The 21898-nt window shown below is 40.1% G+C and overlaps 2 protein-coding genes and 1 long non-coding RNA gene across 7 annotated transcripts in view; 1 reads left to right on the top strand and 2 right to left on the bottom strand.

The window, feature by feature from the left end:
• Positions 1-13619, bottom strand: part of LOC126923167 (CLIP-associating protein 1-A) — a 28985-nt gene extending 15366 nt beyond the window's left edge. For 3 of the 4 annotated variants that reach the window (XM_050736337.1, XM_050736339.1, XM_050736338.1), the window contains exons 1-5: positions 12966-13618; positions 4795-4900; positions 4383-4554; positions 4109-4285; positions 3812-3888 (exon numbers count right to left, since the gene is read on the bottom strand). In XM_050736337.1, coding sequence (XP_050592294.1) covers positions 3812-3888; positions 4109-4285; positions 4383-4554; positions 4795-4900; positions 12966-13154 — 721 coding nt within the window. In that variant the 5' untranslated portion in view covers positions 13155-13618. Of the gene's footprint in view, positions 1-3811; positions 3889-4108; positions 4286-4382; positions 4555-4794; positions 4901-12965 lie in introns of all 4 variants that reach the window. The other variant, XM_050736336.1, reaches the window with a different exon arrangement.
• On the top strand, positions 347-4528 carry LOC126923215 (uncharacterized). The gene is made up of 2 exons (XR_007713084.1): positions 347-1822; positions 2393-4528. It is a non-coding gene; the product is annotated as an uncharacterized LOC126923215 (long non-coding RNA).
• Positions 13620-14147: 528 nt separating the features above from the next.
• Positions 14148-21813, bottom strand: LOC126923179 (uncharacterized). 2 transcript variants are annotated; one of them, XM_050736382.1, is made up of 11 exons: positions 21458-21813; positions 20936-20998; positions 20459-20587; positions 20264-20398; positions 20025-20182; positions 19394-19459; positions 18868-19018; positions 18592-18792; positions 17878-18508; positions 17490-17766; positions 14148-17413 (listed from the first exon to the last, which is right to left on the bottom strand). In XM_050736382.1, the coding sequence occupies exons 1-11, from the start codon at positions 21530-21532 to the stop codon at positions 17278-17280; spliced, it is 2022 nt and encodes a 673-aa protein (XP_050592339.1). In that variant the 5' UTR covers positions 21533-21813; the 3' UTR covers positions 14148-17277. The 2 variants fall into 2 exon arrangements, with proteins under 2 accessions (XP_050592339.1, XP_050592340.1); XM_050736383.1 differs by lacking the exon at positions 19394-19459.
• Positions 21814-21898: the final 85 nt, after the last annotated feature.

The following is a 21898-nucleotide window of genomic DNA, read 5'->3' as shown; positions in this document are numbered from 1 at the left end:
CTCTACGTTACGATTACGTTAGACCTTGGAACATTGGCGGACCATCGGACCATCCGATTCTCGGAGCTAATTCTTATTCGCCATTGCGTAGATTTTCGTCGCGGCAAACAATCGCAACGACATTGTCGGAACGTGCAATTGCTAGGGTAAATTTCGACCTCTATTTTTAAGTCGAGGCCGCGTTATCGATCGATTTATCGGAAACTCGACAAGTACAATTAAACGCGCGTGGTATTGGCGGTCGAACGAAGACGAAACAGTCGAGGGAAACGGCCGGATCGATCCGATTGCGAAAGTACCGACAAATTGTCCCGGCTGCAGGTGTGAAACGAGCGACTATGATTAACGCGATTCCGTTCGATTTACAGTCGTTTGAAAATGGACGTCGGTGCGAGTAAGAGACAGGTAAATAAGGTGGGCGAATCTCTGACGAGGGAAACGCGTCGAGGATCCTTCGTGGAAGGTTCAAGCTGCCGAGACGATGCGACAAAAGTTTCCGATAATCTACGCGATCAAGACGAGTCGGTGGCGCATCGGCGTGCGATCGTACCGCGGCACGGAAAGGAAAGTAACGTAAATATACGTGGTATACGGTGTGCGATAGCGTCATCGAGAGTTGGGCAAAAATATGTAAAGTGCCGATGAAGATTTCTATTCGGCGATTAAGAAGCAACAACCTTCAAATTGGTTTCATATGGCTTTAGAAACGTTATCGAGCGCGCACTTGGCCATGTTGGATAATTTCAAGGGAAAAAATTGGGATTTTCCCTCGGGCCGATCGATCGATCCGACCGTGTCCACGTTTTCAGGTACGACGACTCGTTCGAAATATTTGTAACTACGCGAAACGTTACGTGCAACGGTGTAATTGATAGGAAGCGTGGGAACGACCACCACCGTCTCACCTTCTTTTAGAAATTCATCGTGAATCGAGCGCAGAATAAATTACGGATGGAATACGAGACGCAGTCGCGCTGATTTCTTCGGAAATCGTATTTACTATTTGCCGTTGTTGACAGACGTTTCCGTCGTTGCTTGGTGAAAGTAACGTTATTTATTGTTTTTATTTATCAAAGAGATTTACAAGATACGATGCTTCCGTTTTCCCATCGAAGAAAGCTGAATCAAGAGAAAGACGTATCGTTTTCTCATTGTATCGCCAGCTGGTATCGCAGCAGCAGCTACGACGCAAGAGCGGCGGAGAAAAAAGGAAAACGTTAATCGTTGCTAGAGACACGAAGAAAAAGAAGAAAAAGAAGAAAAAGAAGAATCAGCCACGCGAACAACGCGCTTCGAACGCGATAATCCTATCCTCGATATTACATAACGCGTACTCTGCGTTCTAGTATGTACGTTATTGTACATACTGTTTGCATTATCGGATGAAAATATGGTTTCGTCGTGGTTGCAGGCAACTCGTATCGCTTAACCATTCATACTCCGTTAATGTAATTAGTCGGCCGAGCTTTCTGTTTTCTCCCTTAAAAGCGCGTTTTTGCTCCATTCGCTTTATATTGCTTCACCGATATTGCTCGTAGTACAAGAAAGCATGTACAACGAGCGACGAATCTTCCCAGGTAGGACGTTACTTTCAGTTTTCTCGCGTTCCGTAGTCTCCGTCCATCGATGGTGCACGACGTTGCTTGCCACCCGTGGAATCGCCGTTTCTTCCGTCAATAGGCTAAGCGCGAACGTCGTTCCGAGCCCGCGCAGAATGTCAGCGAGAGTCGACGAGAGAGGATAAAAAGGGCATCCGTGCGCCATCCAGCGCTTAATACCTCACTAGCGAAGAGAGAAGAGAGAAGAGAGAAGAGAGTGCACGGTAAAGATAAATCTTTGTTACCACCCTACCTTTCGCTTCTCCCGTATACTCTACACGCGTCTCGCGCGCTGCCCTCGGGGTATAAGGTCGCGCGATACGAAAGCGAGTCGAAGCTGAACGACGTGGGTGCTAAATACGATCGAACGGTAAAGGGTAGGGTGAGTGATCTCTGTCCCGAGAAAGCAACCGGTGCCGCAGAAATGCGCCTTGCAGAGACATTTTTACGTCGTAGCTGGCAGAGGAGAAACGTCCTTCCTAACTGATCTTAGCTGATCTCGCACGATCTTGGACGATCTTGGACGATCGATCGGACGGGCCATTAAATCGTTTCCGATCGAAGAATATAAAAACGCTATAAAACGTGACGACGTGTCACGCGTCGCGTACTTACTCCCAAGGATTCTACTACTAGCACTACCACTACTGGTACTACCATTAATAGTACTATAATTAGCAATACCTGCAAATTCCGTACGGCCGAAAAAGATATCGACGTGGTCGCGTGACAAGAGCAACTCGGCTCGGATATAATCGGATCGGAATAATGGGAAAAATATTTTCTTCGGCCAGGTGCGTTCCTTTCATTTTCTGGAAAAAGCGGAATAGCGAGTTTCGCCGAGTTGCAGAAGGGAAGAATCGTCCAACGATGAGGATGAAAATGATGGATAGCGACTGGCAGACGAAAAAACGAGACAGGAAATCGTTCGTGGTAATTTCGTGTTCTATTAATATATCTGAAATCAAGCGAAGAACCGTAATTCCCCTGCCAAGCCCATGTATGACCTAATCGCGATCGAGCGTCGGAGAAGAAGAAACGTATTTCGTCTTTAAACGCGGATGCATTGTTGTATCGTAAATGCTTTTTACAAACTGCTGATCGCAAAGTATGCTTGGCATACTGGACGTTGGATATAGCCGCGAGGATGTATCGTTATCGTTATCGTTACGCAAGACAGGGGCAACGATTATTAATTATGCTCAGTTTTTTTCCTCTTTTCTTTTTTCTCCATTGCATCGACAGCTTTGAAACTAACACGTCGAGTATTCGGTTGCTGGCGACGCGTAATATTTGCGATCGAAATTCGAATACCCTGACAGTAGCCGGTTACAACGTTGCAAGGTCGTTTGTTTGAAGAAAAAAAGAAGGCAGGACAGCTTTGGCACGGTATGAATTACGGACAACGTTTGAAACAATACACCGCCGATATTGCAAAGTATCGCAGCGTGCCTGTCGGTGTATGTAATGTTATGTAACATGTTGGAATCAGTAATATCGTTAGTCCGTTGGTCGGTGATGGAAACGATCACCTTTATGCGAAATTGCGATAGACTTTGCCTGTCCGCGGAGCTTGCGATCCGGCTGTTGGAGGGAAAAACGCGTGGCACGTTCCTTTCGCGAACTGCGTTCAGATACGCGATCCCTTGATCGTCTCGAGCGTCGTTCCTCTTTTTATTTGCATTGTCGGAGATATTACGCCCACGTTTGCGGGAGAAATCAATCTGGAGAAACAAGTTGTCGAGCAAACTGTTACGTACAGCGGGAAAAAAGAAACGTGCACATCGGTTAGGACGAAACCACAAGTTGGAGGAAAAAACGCGACACGTAATTAAATTCAAATAGACCATGTTTTACCGTGCTGAATCGAGCGAATATTCTTATCGCGTCGAAGAACAAGCGGTCCTTGTTAAATATTCATCCTGTGTATCGGGTAAGGTGAACAATGCAGAAGAGAGGCCGGTGGCAGTGTGCGCGTACGCGTACGCGTAAGACCGAGCAAGAGGCGAGGAAAGAAAAAACGAAGGTTGTCGGCGTTCTCGAATGCGAAGGTATTCCAACGCGATAGCGTTCATGGCTGCGGGATGGCAGCACGATACAGCTTGAATAATATAACGGAGGTGACGCGCGTGGCATCGGTTTTTATGCCTTTGCCGACTTAATTTGCCTGGTGAGAATACCTGGTGAGAAGGAAATTCGTCGAATTTACTCACCGTCCGAGGACATGGCTAGAGGCAGCAAGTCGCCAGCGGCTTTCAGCTGATCGAATTTTTCTATCAGCAACAGCAATCTGCAACGCAAGATCGAACGTATTTGGCTGGTTGGAATACGCGCAATTACAGATACTATTCTTCTAATTAAACCGTAAAATATAACGGATAAAGTAATTAGCAAGCTTCGAGGTGAACGATTGGAAATGGTCGACGGTGAAGTTGTTTCATCTAATTTAAAAGAAAGTAACGTTTAACGAAAGAAACGTTGCCGGCGATCGATTTCGCTTTTTCACTCACTTAGCTTGCGGTACATTGTGCTTTCTCTGTAAATCCACTCGCAATCTTTCACCAACGTGTCTGTAGATATCCGCCAATGTGTTTAAAGCAGTTTCTCGCACTTTTTCGGATGGATCCGATAATAATTTCACGATACTTGGAATCACTCCGGACAGTATCATTTCATCGGCGCCGTGCCTGCAAAAAGATTTATCGTTATAAAGATCGAACGAGCGATTTCAAGCTGTAGGAAAATGTTTCTTTCGTTTTCTAGTAATTTGTCGCAGTTTCTTACTCGTTCAACGTCGTGGTCAGTAGAATCAGAGCTTCCTCTCGTAACTTTGCATTTTTGTGACTAAAGGCCGGTCGCAGTCTGTCCAAAAGTTGTTGAGGAGACATACACCCTTTCTCCATTATTTTGAGAAGCACCAGTTGCGCCTTTTCCCGTGTCGCATCCTTGCTGTCACCTGTCGCAATACGCATATCGTTCATATTCTTAATCGCGTCTCTCGCTATCTAAACGATAATACCACGTCTGGCCACGATCAACGACTCGAACCAAGTCTACGGAACCAAGCGCAGCTAACTCGAGTGGGATTTCGGTAAGCAGCGAAACAATGTCCGATAGCGATGAGTTCAGTTTCCGTTATCAACGATAATTTACGCGTTTAACGACAAATGGCTAGAAGAAGGTTGGAGACACCTACCTAGTCTGTCTATCGTTGGCTGAATAATAGTGGAAATGTAAGGCTTGAAGTCGTGACCCATTCGATCCGCGAGAAACGTGAGGATTTCTAAACCATTCTGCACGACCTGCAACAACACAATCAAAGGATCGTTTTAACATCTATGGCAGATATATCGACCATTAGAGAATTTCTAGCCGACCGAGCTATCGAGGCGATCGGGCTGCGCCGGCTAATTTACTCGACATAGAGGACGTTTATACGCGGTACTGTGACGAGAGATTAATTAACGACTCGGCGAGAAAACTCGTACACGGGAAACCAGTTTCAGTTTGTCCAACTGCTACTGGTACATCGAACGCCAACCGATCGAAATAGCAAAGCGTCGATGGTTACATTAAATCGAGGCGAATCGAGGTTGACAAAATAAAAGAAAGAAAGAAAGAAAGAAAGAAAGAAAGAAAAAGGAATGAAAAGAGATACGCGTTCAATTAAAAAACATCGTTTAGTAGCATCGTTTGTTGTAATTATTTTCAAGATCGGTGATTCAAGGGGATTCAAAGTTTTGCTTCGATAAACGCGCCGGGTTTACGTTGCATCAGAGGGCTCAGGGTATATCGATCCACGCAAGATAAACTCTGCTTCCCCGAGAGTCACAAAATCCTAGACCCCTCGCACTTTCCCTCTTGCTCGTAATTATACTTGGTCTACCGCGAGCTCTCCACCTGCAACCTCGTAACGATTACTTCGCGGCATTTGTTCGCGCCTCTCTTCGTTTTTCCTACCTCTGCGCTTTCCATCGCGCGGAAACATAATCGCGGACGTTTGAGCGAATTACACGCATTCCATATATTCGCCGAGTGTTGACCGTAAAACGTGCACGCTATCGACGCTTAAAGAACCGAGGAGAGATTCGCGATTATTCTCGTAATCGAATCTAAAGCTCTAAAGCGACTCTATATTCTCTTTTCCTTTTCTTTTCCTCAATTTGCTGTTCAAATACGAGGGCGAAAATGTGAAACACGACGAGTCGGATCTGAACAGCTTCGTGCGTAACATAGTTTTTCAACGGGGGAGTTCAAAGTGGAAATTTACCAGAGGAGAGAAAGTAAAATACGACTCGTAGCCTCGTATCGTTCGTATTGTTCGCCGTGTATACGACCGGCGTATATAGCAAGTGGAAGAAATGCAGCGATAGGAGAAAGAAAGGAGGAACGCGACAGCAATGAATTGGTCGTACGTAGCGTGGAGGAAATGTGTCGCGTATTGGAGGACGAAGGTTGGATTCGAGGGTGAACGAACTGCTCCTGCGGGAGGAGGACGAGTAAATCGATATAGAAAGTGCAAGTGTAGGCTAGCGTTCGGTGCGTTTATCGCGGTAGAACCCTTGCGAGTAAAGGCCGGTTAGGAATATCGCTCGATAGACGATGTAGCAGGCGGAGCAGCAGCGGCGGCCACGGCGATGTCCGTCCGATCGGCAATCGGCGATCGGCATCGGCAATACTCCGGTCGGGTGGAACCCGATGTCTCAAGTGCACACGGCCAATCCAATGTCACTGTCTGCAAAAGCGTACATTACTCGGCGACAGTTTAAATACGTTTAACGAACCGCTATACATAGACGTATAAACCTATTTTAGAGTCGCGGGGTAAACGTTCTCTCAGGGCTGTCGTCTGGCTGTGACATCATTGCTCGCTTTCGTTTCTCTTTCTGTCTTAACTTTTATATAATTAGCACACGGTTTAATCGTTAACAGCCTGGGCAGAACGCGCCAGCTCCAACCTGGTTAATCGCTATTGCAATAGCAATTACTATTATTATAGCGATATCGCGTATACAGAGCGCAGGCATAATTGTTATATCTTATGTACCATTTTTCGAAAGCGATCTTAGGAAAGAAAGCCGATAGAGCGCAACTTTCGAACGATAATGGGCAAAGTTTTAGCAAAGGAGAACGCGAGACTAATTAATAAGACGCGGAGTTAATTACCGATAGATGTTCGGCGAGGTATTTTCAAGAAACAGAGCGGTGGCGATCACAGTTTCGACAGTGTTTTATTCTCCTGGTTACGACAAAGCGATCGTGTCCCTGCTAGCTACATGCTGCGAGCGTACGTTACGATCGAACTCGATCTCTAAAATCGAGGAGAAGAAAGGACTACCGCTATCCGACTATCGTTTCTTCGCTCGCCTATCGAGTAGATCGCGAAGGATAAACAACGAAAGATGGAGAAGGCGCGCGCGCGCGTCAGCGAGTTGTCCGTCTGCTGGCCTTAGTCGTCAAAGTTGGGGGGAGCAGGGCCCGTTAAAACTGGTAAGACCACGTGGGAGGTGGTTGCTCCTTCTTCTTCTTCTTTTGCTGGCAAAAGCGCCGTTCGCGGCGAAATGCTCGTTCGTGCTTTTGTCGCAAAGCAATCGCATTACGAGCGGCAAACAGACCGAGCTATTAAAGAGAATCAAGCAGAAGCTCCATCATCGAGTACAAATTGTCCCTTACCGGGGACGACGAATCGAAGAGAACACGCATGCTGCTTACTATCAGCCGGATGATGATTTCGCCGTTTTGTCGTCGCTCGTTTCTTACCAACCGCTTGTTCTTACAATTGCTTGGGCTGACACTGTGCTTCGTAAAACGAATGCAATTATTATTAATCGTACAACGTGGATCTCGTGTCACGTATCCGCCTGAAGTAGCACGAGAGGGAGAGAGGGAGAGAGGGAGAGAGGGAGGGAGAGAGAGAGAGAGAGAGAGGAGCTGACGTAACAAGTAGAACGAGCGATTACGACCAGACCGTGTTGTTCGGGCAAATGCTTCTTTGGTTGATCCGAGGATTTGTCTAACGGTATAAGAAGACGTTGATTTAATAACGACCAAAATTATGACCAAAACGAGATAATGCGTCGATCGTGTCAATTACGAGAAGTAAGCATCGGTTTCACAAATACCGGTACACGATTTCGAGTTATTACGAGTCCGCACGGTATATACGTATATAGGTATGAATCACGGTGACGCGCATCCTCCAGCCCATCTATTGGCTTTCTGGGAAAGTAGTTTCACATTTTTTAATATCAAAGCGCGTCAATTTGATCTTCTTCGTAGAAAGAAAGAACCCGTGGCTTTCGCAAAACTTTAATTCGATTTAATTTAAAGGTTGATCTATCGACTGTACTCGAGACGCTAGATGTTTCTGTAACAGGATCGTAATGCCGTTCGATAAACGAACGATAAAATAACGATCCTTATAAACCACGAGGATTAGTTGAAATTGATTTTCCAATTTTTAGAAACCAATACTAGATAATTGTATCGGCGTATCGATGCGCGATGATCCAACATCGTGGAGACACGCGTGTCTGTGTTTGGTGGCGGGGCGCCGGTGCATCCAGTTAGTCGCGTAATTGTCGCTCAGCGGCTATTAATAATTTATGGAATAACAGCCGGCACGAAGGGTAACCCGAGCTTTGCCGCTTTCAATTCCAACCGACGTTATCAAGATGTCTATCGTTTTTACGGCGACCTTTTGCGCGAATTATCGAGAGCGATCAGACGTGGCAGTCTATAGTTATGCGAGTTGCACGAAGTAACGCAGACTAACGCGATAAGCGTAAAAAGCTGATGTCATGCTTCTTTAAATTCAAAAAAGGAAACGTTCGCGGCAGAGGAACGGAACGGTAACGAGAAGAGGAAGAGGGACGACGACGGAGGGACAAACTATGGGCCGCGGTACGCGTTGTCCCGTGTCCTTGACATCGATATACGGTGCACCGTTGTCTTGTAAAAATGGCACGGCTAATCGTAAGATCTTCCATAACAAGACTCGTCGCGATTCTCGATCGCGACAAGATACGAGAGCATCTGGTTTCCTTTGTTCGCAACAACGCTGGTAGACGGCGCGTAAAACTATGGATGGCACGATTTTTCTCGCTTTTCTCATTTTTATGACACTTGCTGACTTTACAGGCTTGCCGCGAAAATTAGCACAATGGCGTGACTTTGCGGCATCTTCCTTCGAAAGGACGCAAAGGGATTCTTTTCGATCGACGTATTTCCCGTTCTCTGTGGAGACGCGACTCGACAGATATCGCGACAAATACTCGTCGTCTGTTCCTCGATTACTTACTCTTACCCACCAACCTTACTTACCTTACCGTTCTGGATCGATACGTTTTCTATTGCCGATTCCAAACTTGGGAACGACCCCTCGTCTAACCTTGTTACCTCTTTCGTAGCAACTACTCGCCGTTTCAACCACTCTTTCGCACGTTCGCTCGATATTCTCGCACCAACGACGCGCACTCGGCAACAAGTGGCGCTGGATAACGATACACGACCGGCTAATGCATTTTCTTCTACTTTTATCTACTTTATCTACTTATTTCTTTTTTCCATGTCGATATCGGGCTCGCGCGTGCAAGCAAAGATTCGCTCAACGGTGCGTCAAGTTGCCAAAATTTCCGTGCAGTCGTTTCTTCCACCTCGTATCTCGTGTCTCTACAACGTTCGGACCATAGTACATCCACCAACGTCGACTCGAGATTTTCCTTCTGTGTATATAGACCAGAGCTAGGAGAAAGACTTACGAGAAGGGCGGTAACAACGCGTAAAACGATAAAAAGCTAATCCAAATATAGAAACGAACGGGCAACTACATTTCTAAATACGCGTGTTTTCCCAAACACGTTTTACCAAGCAAATTTGCTTATTCGTACGTTACGCGCAGAGAAATGTATCGTGCGTACAGTGTACCGGGGATCGATGGTTCGATGGATTATTAAGAAGGAATCTGAATTTGAATCGCAAACAACGATCGCACGTTTGGACGATTACAGGCCGTTTGTCACTGCGAGGAGCAGAGCTTTACTCCGTTCCTTGCATGCAGTCTCGGAGCAGAATGACGCGAGCTTATCGACCTGGTGAAATTTGGCTAGTGTCGATTTTTCAATGTTCGCGTCGTAGACTGTAGTATGCTGACGTCATGCCGCGCCGATTTCCATCGAGAAACTCGGGGAGTCAACTTTTGACCAACGCAACGCTTACGAGTCGTTTGTTTGTTTGTTTGTTCGTTCGTAAGAGGAACTGTTCCGTTCTAGAGTAGAGCCGTTTGTTTCCCTCTTGATCTTCCCACGAGATAAATCCATTCGTAGAAACTCGCCCGGAAATGCTAAGAAAGAATCGAGGAATTTGACTTTGCAACTTTCCCTCGAGTGCCTGTTAATGAGAAAGAATACTCGTGTAACATGCGAAACAAAAATTCCTCTAGCTAATTGCTTCGTACGTAACTTCTCTTCGTGTCGCTCCTATTCATCGGTCACGTTCTTTCATGCTCTTTCATGATCTTTCATGCTATAAAGTATAAGTAGAGATGTTTCAAATATATTATACATAATAATATATAGTTGCGTCTGTAGGTGTATGAATATTCCGAAATTGTTGCAAGTACGTATGTACCTATATAAAATATAAAATGTAAAATGTAAAATGTAAAATGTAAAATGTAAAATGTAAAATGTAAAATGTAAAATGTAAAATGTAAGATATAAGGTGCTTGAAATATACAACTGATAAATATCGATGAAAACAATAGTTGCTAGTTGATATTAATCGATAGAGATAGAGGAACGGTAAGAATGAAAGTGGATGAAAACCGGTCGTGGGAAGAGATCCGAATCAAGTAAATTTAAGCGTGTAGGTTCGATGTTGAGACGCGTTGCAGCGATCGAAATACGTGTTTGTAGCCACGTTCCTCGTTTCAGCTTAAATTTGGCAGAGCAGAGAGATTTAAATCGAAAACTTAAAGCAGAGATTCGGTAACGAAAGTTAGGAAGGGAATTAACTTTAGGTACAACTTTGAAACTGTAACGAAAACATCGACGTTTAGGTAGCCAGATATACTCGTGGATGGTAATACGTGCGTTCTATCGCGTCTTGAACTTGCAGGACAACTGCAAGATGATCGGATACTCGACGAGTAGTACTCGACGGGTACAAATAGTTTCGACGAAACTGCCTACGGCTATGGGTTCCCATCGGTTCGATCGCCTTAACATCGTGTCGATTCGTTGCGCATTTTCCTGTTCGTCGTCCCTTTGCGCATCTTCGCGTTCGCCGTTTCTTCGTCTATTAGCAACGAACGTTCACCGATTGTGAATCCAATAGCTTCGACTAAACGCCGATCGTTCGGCAACATACTCCGTGACACATTGTACGTACATGGCGTGAAAGTTTCTCCTTTATACGTTCTTGGCGGAGAACCAGCCCGAGTTTTGTAGTATCTCGACGAGAAACCAATTTCGTCGTAAATCATCGTTTTCGTTTAAATCCCGCGATGAAAACGATTATCGAACGTAATCGACAATAACTGGTTACAATATCCAAACACGGACAACTAAAATGATATCTTGCCACTGTTGTCAATCGCGCCAAACATTAATACCATAGACGCGAGATCAGATGGAAATCCATGTGTTTTGGATGCAAAATAATAATCGATAATTCTGTAGATGACGAATCAAGCTTGGAGTATTAGAGTGTAATTATCCTTATTACAGTACGTTTGTTATGCCTCATCCATCGTTTTCATATATCTGTATTCCTGTTGACTCTACTATATTTTAATCTTACTTACATCTCACCATATCTCTCGATGCTAGAACGAAATTAAAACACCCGAAATTAATACTCAGCGTAATTGTCAGCATATCTGGACTGTACGGTAAAACGGTGGCTTTGCCGAAATTGCTCCATAAAATGGTAACAAGTAAAGCGAAGCCTTCTTTCCATTTTGTAACTTCCAACTTTGATATTCCTCGAGATATATTGAAATTAAAATGTTTAAACGTCTCCGTTGTTTTTCCCTTTCTATTTTTTTTTTTTTTTTTTTTTTATATTATATTATATTACATTACGTTATAGTATACAGGCTGTTACCAAGTAATAACTAAATATTTTTCATTGAACAAAAAGAAAGAAAATAACGAAACTACGGTTTTCCTCGGCTTCGCGATCGTATATAGTGGAATATATTAGCTAAGGGACAATGGTATATACGTATACTGGTTCGTTCGCCGGATGAATGGAGCATGAATGGAGTTTCTAGCAAGCGGAAGGAATTTATTGGAAACGTCGAGGATCAAAATTGACATTGATAACGCGAGTCAAGCTGTTCCATCTACCAGCGGAAGATTAAGCGATTGAAAGGCCGCGCGGAATCGAATCTTTCGTAGGTTCCTTGTCCGAAGCGAGCTTCGTGCAACAGCTGCCCTCTTCTATCGTACATGTAAAAACCGCGAAAAGTCCTTCCCTTTCGTCTTCATTTTGTCGCAATTCTTCGAATTTCATTTATAAATCAATCACGTTGCCTGTCGCCAGTAGTATCGTCCATTCCCGAGTGTCGAGCGTAGAAAGTTTCGTGTGCAGGCAGAATATATATGTAGGTCGACCAAAATAAAATATACACAAATATGTCTTTGGCCTGAGAGAAAATTCGAAATATGGACGACTATCGTTCCTGCTAATTGCAATTTATTTCTCACGCACGACGATGATTATGCGAATTCTATGGACCGATAGGAGGCTGTTTGGCAATTAACGTTTTCGCATTCTGTCCGATAGTTAGAAATTGTAAATTCCATAAATGAGCAACTCTGTTCGTACCTACATCATCTACGCTCTATACAACAGTCTCGGCGATTTTCTCACCCGGCACACCCCGCTGTACTTTCCACCAACTCGCTTCTTTTCATTAAGAACTTTTTTTTAATCCTATTTATCCTATTCCGTTGCATACAAACACAAAGGTTACGTAGGCTAGAAATGTCCATTAGGCGTATTAGTATGAATTACTCTATCGATATGTAAATGGTAAAAAACTGCCAGATCTCTGTTGCGTGCTCTTGTTTACATAACAAACGATAGACGTTCATTGTCAACGCCAGAAATAACGATACAAGAGTTTGGCAATATGAAAACGTATTACTCGACAACAAACCTCGTGTACGTGATTATACGCTACTTCGCACGCTTTCTTTTTCAAATTAATAAACTATGAAAGAATACGATATACTCTTTAATTGTTAATTATCGCGGCTAAACACCAAACTCGATGATCGTTAAAGTTACGTACCTATGTACTAACATTTAATAACCTTATGCTTTAATGATTACAATGCGTACGAAAAGACTCGTTACCTTGGGGTTGCCGTTGCTTAACCATGGTATAATGTTGTCGATAAACTGTCCGATGTCTTGACACTCGATGCTCTTGGTCGCATCTCCCAAGTAATTCAACAGCAAACTACCAACGTTTAACTTTTTCTTGATGTCAGTCGTTGACAGGAGCGGCATAAAACCGTCCATATCACGCGGATTCACCGCCATGGTGGCCAACACGCACGACGTCTCCACACCTTTGCGAGTCTTTGAACGAAACTAGATTTCACTCGTGTACGTCAAAGCACATAGCTCATCGTGGTTTCATGATGCACGAGAACGAAACACGCGTCTTTCGTCATGTCAACGACGTTCACCACCAAGAACACGTATATCGGCGAGGCGGAACTGTCCGTGCGATTTAAAAGCCATACGCAAAACAGTACTTTTTCCCTGATTCTCTCACACACACGATCGTTGTCGCGCGAGTTACACCGAAATTATGACGCTACGCGAGTGATGTTATTAAACGATATTTCATACAGGATTCCGTGAAACTTTCCACCTTTAAATAAGAAACATCGCTCACGTTTCGCTCGTATTATGCACAAAAGATAATGTAACGTAACGAAAATCATCGGCACCGTGCACGCGACGCCATTTTCATTCCTTAGTGCCGTCTGTCTCTCTCCCTCTTGAACCACACCGACGCCAGTTAGTTCGAGCGGATGCCGCTGTAACTAGCAATAGTTGACCGTTTCAAATATTTTTCGAATATTTTCCCGTTATCAACGTTCCCGGCAACTGTAAGTATTTTTTAATTGTCATCAATTATCAATCGACTAGCTAACCCGCAAGTTTTCCAAAGTCTGTATGCAGAACGTCTACTCTCTGTTTATCATTTGACATTTCCTTTCGCGTGTACCGCAATTTTCCAACCGGCTACTCTAAAAATCTCTATTCCAGCGTAACCATTAACATTTTTCCGCATCTCTCCTTTAACTTTGAATGTCCAAATATTTCTATATTTATATATTTAACTTTTTCTATCTAAATATTCCAGCACTTGAGAGTTATGTCGGACAGTTCGAAACCTGATCGCTATTAATTAATCGTTAAAGAAAGCAACGATAAAAAACGTTAAAGATGCAGCGATCAACGGCATACGTATATACGATGTATCTGAAGGACATGATACATTTGTATTAACATTTAGCTATGTATTTCTGCAACCGCATTTTAATATTCTTAGATGTTGATATATACATAGTTACAATCACATATACAGTATTATATATTTACAGTCATTCTAATAGTATGCGCACGCATTACATGCAATGTCATCTCTCCCATACTTTAGCCAAAAAAATATCTAGTAAAATATTTAGGAGCATGATCGTTATCGACTCGCATCGAAGATGACAATACGATTATGTCAAATTTCGAAGACAATGGTTTCGAATTACAATATAGTATATTTATAATATGTAGTTGAAGGATTTCCCACAACTTGTTCAATAATCTGATTTATACAAAATTATGTAATCATGACCAGTATATTCACAATGCAACAATGGTTAAAAATTTAATGTCTCTTCTATCTTGTTTTTCTTTTTTTCTTCTTTTTATATATAGACAACTAAAACAGTTGAAATTATTGCTTATCAAATTTTATAAATAAAAAGCTAAAAAAATCATCATTTTAAAAAAATATCTTTCTTTAAAAGATATACATTCTTTTACTTTTTGTACAACCTATATACATACATACATACGTACATACATACATACGTGTGTGTGTGTGTGTGTGTGTGTGTGTGTGTGTGTGTGTTTGTATACACATAAATTATAAAATCTTACAATAAAAAAGAGCAACAGCTGTAAACTCGACATGAGATTATCATATTTGCATTTTTAAGCTTTATGGAGTGAAAAAACAAATAACCTTATTGAATCAATATCATTTTATTGTACTTTCCTGCTCGTCTTAAACTGTATTTCATTTATCTTTGGTATAGTCTTCTATATGTGATGAAAAGGCCATTTGTTTGTTTGACCTACTTTACTCGTTCATAGAAAACTTTGTTTTAGTCTTATTTAATATATTACCATGCACTGTTTACACAGAAAATTACGAATTAAAAATAAATAACATCTGCATATATATATATGTCGGAGATGGAGAGACACCGGAGCCTTCCGTCGAAACCGGGGAAAAACCCCTAATATTGTAGTTTGGATTCCACCATAGCCGTAGTTAAACAATCACCGTCCTTCAGCCCGATTGTAATTGCCTACGATCTATGAGAATGATTTTGGATTCGAGGTGACAACCAGTCACCGTACGTAGCCGCGGTCAAGGGACGAACATTTTTCTAACAAAGTCATGAAAAAGTCTATAGCCCTCCATAAAAAGAAATAGTTGTAACGGCACTCGACAGTAAGCATACTAACGGTTTCTGTCTCATGGCTCGTCATAAGCAGACCCTATTCTATGGGTAGGTCGATTGCCGGTTGTCGAGACATATTCGCAAAACATCGGCAGCCAGCCTAATGACCCGTCATAAACTTTAAACCTTAATTAACGAAAATAGGCAAACAGTCTTTTCCGTGAAGGACACTTCCAAAGACTGACCAATTAACAACAACGGCAATTTCCCTCACTCTCCGAACGAAGACTTGTCTCCACGAATATAAAAGACCTGGTGCCGCTAGAGAGTAGAGCAGTTTTTCCTAGACAGCTTCGAGTACGATTTCATCGACTAAGGTATCATTTCGATAGAGTGCTTACATCGCGTGCTAACTGAGAGTACCGCCTAGGCGTTGCCGACGAGTAAAGAATAAAAGAGTCCCGTTGACCGCGGATTCGTTTCGAACCTAAGGTCATTATCACTAGTGCTACGAGTGCCTAATCTTGTTAATAAGTCTGTGCTAATAAACTCTTCATCGTATCACGGCAATGGCTAACCCTAATGAAAATTCATTAAACGGCCCCTCTCCTTAATCCTGACTCCAATCCGACATATATATATATATATATATACACACATATATATACATATGTATGTATCCCTCTTTGTAACCTTTCATAAATTATTCTTTAACGTAATTAGACAATCCAACTCCTTCTAAAAATATCGATATCCAAATATCTTAAGTATAATCTCACTTCGCGATAATTAAAATAGTAGGAATTAGTCTCAAGTCATCGCTGAAATGTTCTTTTTAAATTGTAATTGGATATTTAGTAGTTAAGTAATTGGCATCGAAACTGATTCTTCAGAGTCAGATTGCCTAAATCCGTGTGTGATAATAACTCAAATACATTAATTACGATTTACGTACATATTCTGACAGCTACAAAGTACTTAATGATAAATATTATCTATGTATCTGATTATCAGAATCAAGGAAAGATTCATTGAAAATGTCCTGCTGAGCCTTGACAGATGAACATGTTTAATTACTATTATATGTATTAAAGCTTGGTATGTTAATGTAGCACGCTTGTCAAAGTTGCCAATTTTCTATTTAGAATCATGTCATCTTACCTAAATAATTCTAGTTAGCAATTCAAAGGAGACTATAATTATTACATCTTAAGTTTCGGCTGGCATTTGCTCTTGCATACTTGGCAATATAAAAAACGAATTGCTTATATAGTTGTACTCTTAACGCAGAGAGACAAAGGATTTTCTAATCGGTGGGTCTTTGATAATCGATGGAATAGTTAATTCTCTTCCTCCCTTATACTCACATTTTTTCTTTTATAGTTACTATATCGGTATTTTAACGCGTAAGTATGCGCGAAATGAACGGAGAAATATTTTTAACGCGTGATCATCTAGGATTTGCTAGATATTGTTCCTTTTATTGATTAATATAAGCAAATAAGTTCAATATAACGATATATGTGTACCAATAATTAAAATCAACTATTGGCATGTGATATTTGAAATTTCTATGAGCGCCATATATATACAAATTGTGTATAATTCGAGTGAAATGTAACTGGTGTATATAACAATGTAATGAAGCGATTCGAGTTGCCATGACTTTCTGAAATGGAAGAAAAAGATCCATGCCCGAAAATGAAATCTTCTGTTTCTATTATATATATATATTATATATATATATATATATATATATATATATATATATAATAGAATATATAATAAATATATATATGTATATATGCGTAATAAAAGTGCAGGAACAAATTGCATGCTAATTTTATGTAATGATAAATAAAGCTATCCCTTAGCTAGTTCGTTTCTTTACCATTTTGAACATTTTTTATGGTTGTGTCTTTTCCAACTCGATTAAATTAATAACGTCAAGAAAAGGAGTGCTATTGTTGTTGTTGCAGTTGTTGCAATAACGGACAGACCTCGACTAAAGGCGTTCCTAGAATTTCTTGACATACTTGATTCATGTCGGGTTCCATCATAAGCGAAGAAATCTGATCCTCCGTTAACATTTCCACGCTAATTGTTATGCAATGGAATTAATGAAGATAAAGTAATTCATATGATAAGGTATTTACAAATGGGTTACACGTACCTTGCTAAGCTTTCGCTATCGGATGTTTCCTCGTCCGCATTAAGATAGGTCATTGTTTTTTCTAATGGACTAGGAACTTTCTTCCCTTTCCCTTCCACTTTCTCAGACTTTTCAGATCTCTCCTTGTCTCTCTCTGCTATCTTTGGTTCATTGAAACGTCGTTCCGTAAGGCTAGATATGTTCAACATCATCATTCCATGATTGAGGAATTCTTTCACCCGTTCTCCTGTGCCGGCACTCCATAACATATCAAGGGACTGTCTTCTACTTGAGTTTGCTATGACAATTAATATATATATATATATATATAAGCCGACTAACTTAGTTTAACTCAAATACATTATATTTCTAAAAATATATATATATATATATCGGCAAATTTATTTACCTGAACTACCTCCACTAGCTTCACTGCCAGCTGAACTTCTGGTTATCCAATTAGCTAAACTAGTATCGAGTTTGCTTTTACTTTTCATTGACGGACTCCTTGTTACTTCCGTTTTCTTTTCACTGCTTAGACTAACTTCGTTTCCTTTCGGCATAGCAGGTAATGACTTTTGGGTTACTAATTTCTTTCGACTAGCTGTTTCACTGAACGACTGAATATTTGCACCATTGGTGGGTGGGTTGTTACTTTCTGGAGTCAAGTCCATTGGTAGCGGTTTATAAGGAATTTGATCTTCTTCGTCCGAGTATACTTCGTTATTGTAATATACTTCGTCCGGAGAATTATTTAAACTAATTTCTGTCCATTCCTCCCCGTTTTGTACAGTGTTATTAATGCTTTTTAAATCCACTGGTGTTTGTATTTTCACTCGTTTTTCTATCGGCGAAAGAATATTCGACAAGTCTGACAACCGTGAGGTTGAAGAGCTTGTTTGATTCAGTGTTATGATATGTTTCGTATCAGTTGCTGCAATACTTTTTGGACGGTCTCGTTTGATATATTTCCGCGGTTCTGTGGATGAAACATTCAAGTTACTTAGGCCCAAATATTCGGAAGAAGGCTCTCTATCGATCTGGATAAACATACAATGAAAATCATTAATATACTTATAAGAATCATTTGACGTATCTTATTGGTATGATGAAGTATAATTACTCTTGTAGGCACAGGACATTGTGTACTAGGGCTTATCTTATCAGGAAGGCGCAAGTATTCGTCGCTAGTATAATCTGTACTATCGGGTGATCCAGTAACGCTAGAATCGGTTGGAGTTCCCGCATTGGGCTGTAGAGAAGGTTGGCCAACGGTATCTCTCGAAGATTTATCGAAATCATCTGCTCCATCATACTTTCTAGTCTGTAAATAAGAAATGAAAATTACTATGGTCTGCAAAATGTTATCGCTCGGAAAAGAATTAGTTAACAATTATACCCTATGGATTTCATCGCTGATTTTTTCTAAGTTTCTCAGCGCTTCGGCGTAAGTCATTTTAGCTTCACCCACTGATCTTTCTAATGCACTTACTCTTAACTTTTGCTCTTCCAGCATTTGATTAAAATGCGCTTTCATTTCGTAATATGGCCTATATGATAAATCAATGAATAATTAATAGAGTGTAGTATAGGTTTGGTATAAACTATATGATGAATCAATTGATAATTAATAGAGTTTAATGTATTTTAAAGAGAAGCTTGGTAATTTTATATTACATTTTCTTTGAGTTATATCTAATAAGATAGATCTCACGTGAAGCATGTTTGAATAAAGCGGAACTTTTTGTACAAAAATGCTTATCTATGAAATATTTTATAAAAATATAATTCGTGCATAAATAGGCTGGTAATTTAGAAGAAGAAAACGAAAAAGAAAAAAATCGTCAGAACGGGGTTTGTTCATAGCAAAGACGTAAAATATATATGGCGTAAAAAAATAAAAAAATAATGTCTATCCTACTTACAACATGAGCAAGTTGTGCCTGTAGGCGATACTGTTTATCAGAAGCAAGCTGCGACGTGCACCCATACTGCCAACATGAATACAAACCGAAAGACATAAATATTCTAATATCTATATAAAATCAACGTAAGATAGTAAACAATAGAAACATAAATCATTAAATATACGTATGGGAAGAAAGTAAACAAGAATGTTAAGAGTCATGGAAAAAGAAAACATTATTATTGTACCATTAGATTCTATATATATATAATGTTCAAATTTGGATAATCTAGGGATCGATTCTAAGTCTGAATATATATATATATATACACACACACACACACATATAGAATGTATATAGAATATGTGTATATACATATATATATATATATATATACATATACATATATTAAATATATATTATGTTATTTCTTTTTATTTAATTTTTTAATTAAATTATTTTCTTTTAATTGTACTAAATAAATAAGTAAACGAATAAAAAGATAAATAAATAAATAAAGAAAAAAAAAAATATATATATATATATGTATATTGAATGACTAAATGCGATGCATTCCATGCATTATTAAGTAAGCTAAAGAATCATTCAATATTTAGCTAAATTGTAAGAAGGTGCATCAGGTACACACCTAGATTTAGCAATTGCACGCTTTAGTTCACGTTGTAATCTTTGAACGTCGTGTTCTGCTTTATGATATAGAGCAGTAGTGTGTCTATGCTCTGCTTCCGACAAAGCTCTCTCATGCTCGGATTCATTGACTCTGGCAGTTGCATGATTTAACATCTCCTATATAATAATATAACAACGTTAACTTTCAACACCATAAAATTCGGATCAATAATTTTTCTCAGATAATGTGGAAATTACCTGCCAAGCATGATCAAAACATCTTCCCTCTGTCCTTAATCCTTCTTCGGCTAAGTAAACCATCTCTTTGGCTGCTGCATGCTGGCTATTGGCTCTTTCAAATCTAATTGCAGCCTTTTGTGTTTCGTGTAAAGCCTTAAAGTATGCATTAAATTAGCAATTATAGGATGTACTACGATAGAAAATATTTCTTACTTCTTTCGCTTTAAATCTGGCATCATAATATGGCCTAGATTTTTCAATGCATGCGCCAAGTTTCTTAGCTAAGCTATCAATTTTAACCGTAGATTCACAAAGTAATTCCCTAAAAGTTGCTCTTGCTTCCTGGAAATAAAAACTCATTGAATAATCAGTGGCTGAAACATAGTTTGTGTTTTTGTACACCTTAATTCACTTTGATAAATTGAATAGGAATGAAGTTTCAAGTCACATAGAGTTTCTTTAGACCGTGTTATAAATGACTATAAGACGATCTTTGAAGCTATTATCCATTTACTCGTACCCTTCATAGCAATCACCTCAATGAAATGTAATCACAACCAGTTTCAAAACTTGCTACTAATTTGATCTCCCAAGGAGAAAGATAGTTATTTTAATTGATTATACAATGAAAAGTTAGAGTTATTTGTATAAGAAATATATAGCCTATAAGAGTAATTTTATTATACTTACGTCTAAGTCAACCTCAAGCTTGTTGATATCATCGGTAGCAGTATTCAATCTTTCAAGTTCAATCTGAAATGATCGTTAAATCGTTTATAAGAAAATTAAGCGTGACATTTTACAAAAACTTACATAAAGAACATTATTATGCAAAAATATTGGCAAATATTGGTAAAAGTGATAACGTAGTATCATTGAAACACGCTGTCTAACTTGCAGATTAACCGAAAGACTCGATTTAATAAAGCAACTTTAATAATGGCAAGTGGTTAATCAGGGATGATGATTGAGAAATAGTATAGTATGAGTATTTTGTGATTCTGATAAAAGAAACTTATATTCACGAAAGCGTTAAATCTGCCGTAATAAATAGAAAAGTGTCAAGAATCTGGATGATTAAGGCACGAGTTTTACTAAATATTAGATGCAATTAAATGTTTTAACTGTGGCAACGTGGAAATGTCAATATTATAAGTATGTATCTAGGTTTTGTAGCCTATAAATTATTCTCAGAAAAACGCATCGGTTTACCTGTACTCTAGGATCCACTGCATCGTCAATACGATCGGAATCATCGGCACTCTCTTTCTGCACACGTCCACTCATAATTAAAGGTAAAACTGAATTTTATTTACAATTTTTCATACCACCTGTATCGTCTGCTACATATCAGGTGGCCATGTTGAATGTCAGAGCAACTAACAGTACCGTCCATGTTAAAACGGTCAAGGGCACTTGTAAATTATCTACTGTTCTTTCACAAAACTGTACGATGAAGATATTACGGTGTTTTTTTTAAAAGATTTCAACACTAACTGTCCGACAGTATATGTAGCAGATGATAGAAGAAAGGTTTTCAAAGCCTCGTAAAACGAGGGTATTATTTTCTGTAAAATTGTTCTTCGATACAAGGAAATGCAATGGGAAAGTATATGCTGGTAAAAATAGCTACAAAGATTTGGATTATATTTT

Source organism: Bombus affinis, chromosome 13 (assembly GCF_024516045.1).
Source record: "Bombus affinis isolate iyBomAffi1 chromosome 13, iyBomAffi1.2, whole genome shotgun sequence".
Taxonomy (NCBI): domain Eukaryota; kingdom Metazoa; phylum Arthropoda; class Insecta; order Hymenoptera; family Apidae; genus Bombus; species Bombus affinis.
The sequence above is the reverse complement of the archived record's forward strand: the minus strand, read 5'-3'. Positions and strand labels throughout refer to the sequence as shown.

Excerpts from the sequence above, each read along its gene's own strand:
- LOC126923179 (XM_050736382.1), bottom strand. The coding sequence starts at position 21,532 with ATGAGTGGACGTGTGCAGAAAGAGAGTGCCGATGATTCCGATCGTATT. Across the intron at positions 18,793-18,867 it reads TCAGCGATGAAATCCATAGG|ACTAGAAAGTATGATGGAGC; the intron begins GTATAATTGTTA and ends TCTTATTTACAG. Across the intron at positions 17,767-17,877 it reads AGCTAGTGGAGGTAGTTCAG|CAAACTCAAGTAGAAGACAG; the intron begins GTAAATAAATTT and ends TAATTGTCATAG.